Source organism: Protobothrops mucrosquamatus, unplaced genomic scaffold (genome assembly GCF_001527695.2).
Source record: "Protobothrops mucrosquamatus isolate PMUCROS unplaced genomic scaffold, P.Mucros_1.0 scaffold133, whole genome shotgun sequence".
Taxonomy (NCBI): domain Eukaryota; kingdom Metazoa; phylum Chordata; class Lepidosauria; order Squamata; family Viperidae; genus Protobothrops; species Protobothrops mucrosquamatus.
The window spans coordinates 77442-80504 of NW_015386500.1; the positions used below are offsets into that span (position 1 = coordinate 77442).

Genomic DNA, 3063 nt, shown 5'->3' on the forward strand with positions numbered 1-3063 from the left:
TGCTGCATTCTAATCACTGCAACACCACTTTGCTTCCTGTTTGAAGTGAAATTGACTTCTATGATCTAGGCCTTTCTAAAAATGATTCAGAACAGCATTGCTCCAGAAGGCCTACAGTGAGGCCTAACACCTGGAATGATTGTAACTATGGTTTGATGATGAAATATTTTATTTTTATATCTTGATTGTAAACAAGCAACATTAACCCTAGATAGACAGACAAACAGATAAATAAATACAATGCCCACATTATTTAATATACTACTTTCCAGTATTCTGCCCTTACAGATGGTGCTTGCTTGTACCACATCTGTTTACCTTCATGCATCATCTTTTGTTCTTTAAACTTTTTACCTCTGTTTTTGACAATGTCACCAACTCCATCCAAACACCTTTCTCAATCTTCCCCTTCCTCTGAACTCATTCACTCTTTCTTTACAAATTCACCAATGCAGTCCTCATTCAATTTCTCCACTTAGCCAAAACACCCCAATATGCTTATATTATGACTTATTCTTTTATTTTATCACATGCACTCTTTAAATATCACATAATTTTTTAGGGGCAGAGTGGTGTCTTAGCATCCAAAAGGATGCATTAAAGACTCATTTTGTTTATCAAATTCCTCCAAACTCTTTATGTGCAAAATTGCGAAGCTTTTATATAATATGAATAAGACGCTGGTCTAGGTTTTCCCCTTTCCCAGGAACTCATATAACCAGTTTATGCTGATGAGCAACAGCCAAACATTTTTAGATCATGAATTCAAGAAGTCTGACACTCCAGATGTCTTTTTGGCATTCCTGACATACAGCATCTTGGCCTCAAATAGCAATTTGTTTGACTCTTGTGCTAGTTTCAATAGCAATAAATTTATTCTTTTTTATGGGTTCAATGATTTTTACTCAGTTTCCTTTTGCTGAACTCTTACCTTCTTCAGAGCTTTACCTCTTTCATCTGCCTTCACTCCTTACTCATTTCTGCCTTATTTAGACATAATTTTCTTTCACACCATAGTACTTTATCCCATGTCCACCATTTAGGTCCTTTTCCCACTCATCATAGCACATCCATTTTTTCTGTTTAGGGGTCCTTTTTTTGCCAATAATACTATCTAAGTGTGGTAGAGAAAGAACTCAGCACACTGTACCTGGGCATCTGCAATATCCCTGTTGTTGCCTGTAAACTCCTCAAATTAAACATCATCATCATCATTTTAGCCATTGTCGATCCACTGCAAGAAGAAGGCCTCTTCCGTATGTTTTCAACCAACACGGTCCTGAGTTTTCTTTTGCCAGTTGGGCCTGCAATACTTGCTGATGTCATTGATCCATAAATTAAATATAAATTTAATTAATTTAATTTTTGTAAGTGCCTAAAGTCAACTGAATGTGAGTGGGCGACCATATAAATTCTCTAAATAAATACATTCATGCTAAAAATGTCCAACTTTTTATTAGCTTTCCAGCTTTTGTAAGATTTGAGCTTTCTTGCATGCTCGGGTGTTCTTATATAAGAATTTGTGGGTGATATTGCTGACATTTCTCATTAAGGACAATATTGCAAGATTTCAGTCATTTTTAAAGAATTGTAAGGGATTTCTGAGAAATGAGGAAGAGTTCTGACTATCTAATAAAAACTCTCCCTATTCCATAAATACAGACTAAAATTTTACATCATTCCATTGGCATCCTTCAGTCTCTAGAGACTATGGTATCGTGCTCTGGAAAGAGATCCTAAGGCAGCATCTGGTGTGGCTAAAAAGGCCAATTTGAGAATGGCAGTCCCTTCTACACTGAGGGCAGATACAATCTGTCCCCTGTCCAGCCCCCATATTTTGCTGGTTCCGGGATTGCCTCTTTGCCTCAGCCTGCCGCACAAGTGTCTCTTCAAATTGGAGAAGGCCATGCTGCGTCTTTAGCCTCCAGGCTGAACGATCAGAGGTCAAGGATTTCCAGCTGTTAATGTCCATTCCCAAGGCCTTTAGGTCCCTCTTGCAGATATCCTTATATCACAGCTCAGGTCTCCCTCTGGGGCGCTTTCCCTGCACTAGTTCTTCATACAGGAGATCTTTTGGAATTCGACCATCAGCCATTCTCACGACATGCTCAAGCCAGCGTAGACGTCGCTGTTTCAATAGTGTATACATGCTAGAGATTCCAGCACATTCCATGACTGCGCTATTTGGGACTTTGTCATGCCAGGTGATGCTGAGAATACATCGAAGACAGCGCATATGAAAAGTGTTCAGCTTTCTCTCCTGCTGTACGTGAAGAGTCCAAGACTCACTGCAGTACAAGAGTGTGCTCAAGACGCAGGCTCTATAGACCTGGATCTTTGTATGTTCTGTCAACTTCTTATTAAGCCATACTCTCTTTATAAATACAGACTAAAATTTTACATCATAATTGCTACATTATTTGTCAATGTTTTGCTATTAGCCACTTTTTAGGTATAATTAGTATAGTTAATCACCCTATAACAGCAGTCAGATGGTAGTGGGCAATTTGTACTGTTTCATAAGAAATATTTTATATTCCATTCTAATCTAAGATATTAATACGATGAATTTGTAAATATTTTGCAGGCTCAAGCCTATTTGAAGATTGCTGCTGAAATAGTGAAAAGACTGTCACTTTTACCAATTTGAAGTCATCATTTTGAAGAGCTGCACTTCGAATTTTATGATTGAGATGTGACTTAAAATATAGCAAAATAAATAACAAATATTTTATGACTGTGTTTTATGGAAAGTTTTTCAGTTGCATATTTTAATATTCATATTTAGCTTCTTTAATTCCAGTAATTTAAAGATAGTGTTCCAGCAAAGAATCTTTTGGTACTTTGAAGACTGAAACTCATTAGAACATAAGATTTCATGGATTACAATTTATTTAATCAGATGCATTGAATATAATCTTGAGAAATGATTACTGTATCAGATGCATGGGTTCTAGTCCAGAGAAAGAATTATTACATGCGAGGCAGATGGCCTGTTCAAAAATATGATAAATAAATAAACAAATTACATATACTGCCAGCTAAGATGGGTCTGAAAAATTC

The 3063-nt window shown here is 36.8% G+C and overlaps 1 protein-coding gene across 2 annotated transcripts in view; it reads left to right on the forward strand.

The window, feature by feature from the left end:
- The window catches only part of NUBPL (nucleotide binding protein like), a 56148-nt gene extending 53430 nt beyond the window's left edge, over positions 1-2718 (forward strand). For both annotated transcript variants that reach the window (XM_015813073.1, XM_015813074.1), the window contains one exon: positions 2588-2718. In XM_015813073.1, the coding sequence (XP_015668559.1) occupies positions 2588-2650 (63 nt within the window). In that variant the 3' untranslated portion in view covers positions 2651-2718. The remainder of the gene's footprint in view (positions 1-2587) is intronic.
- The last annotated feature ends 345 nt before the right edge of the window (positions 2719-3063 follow it).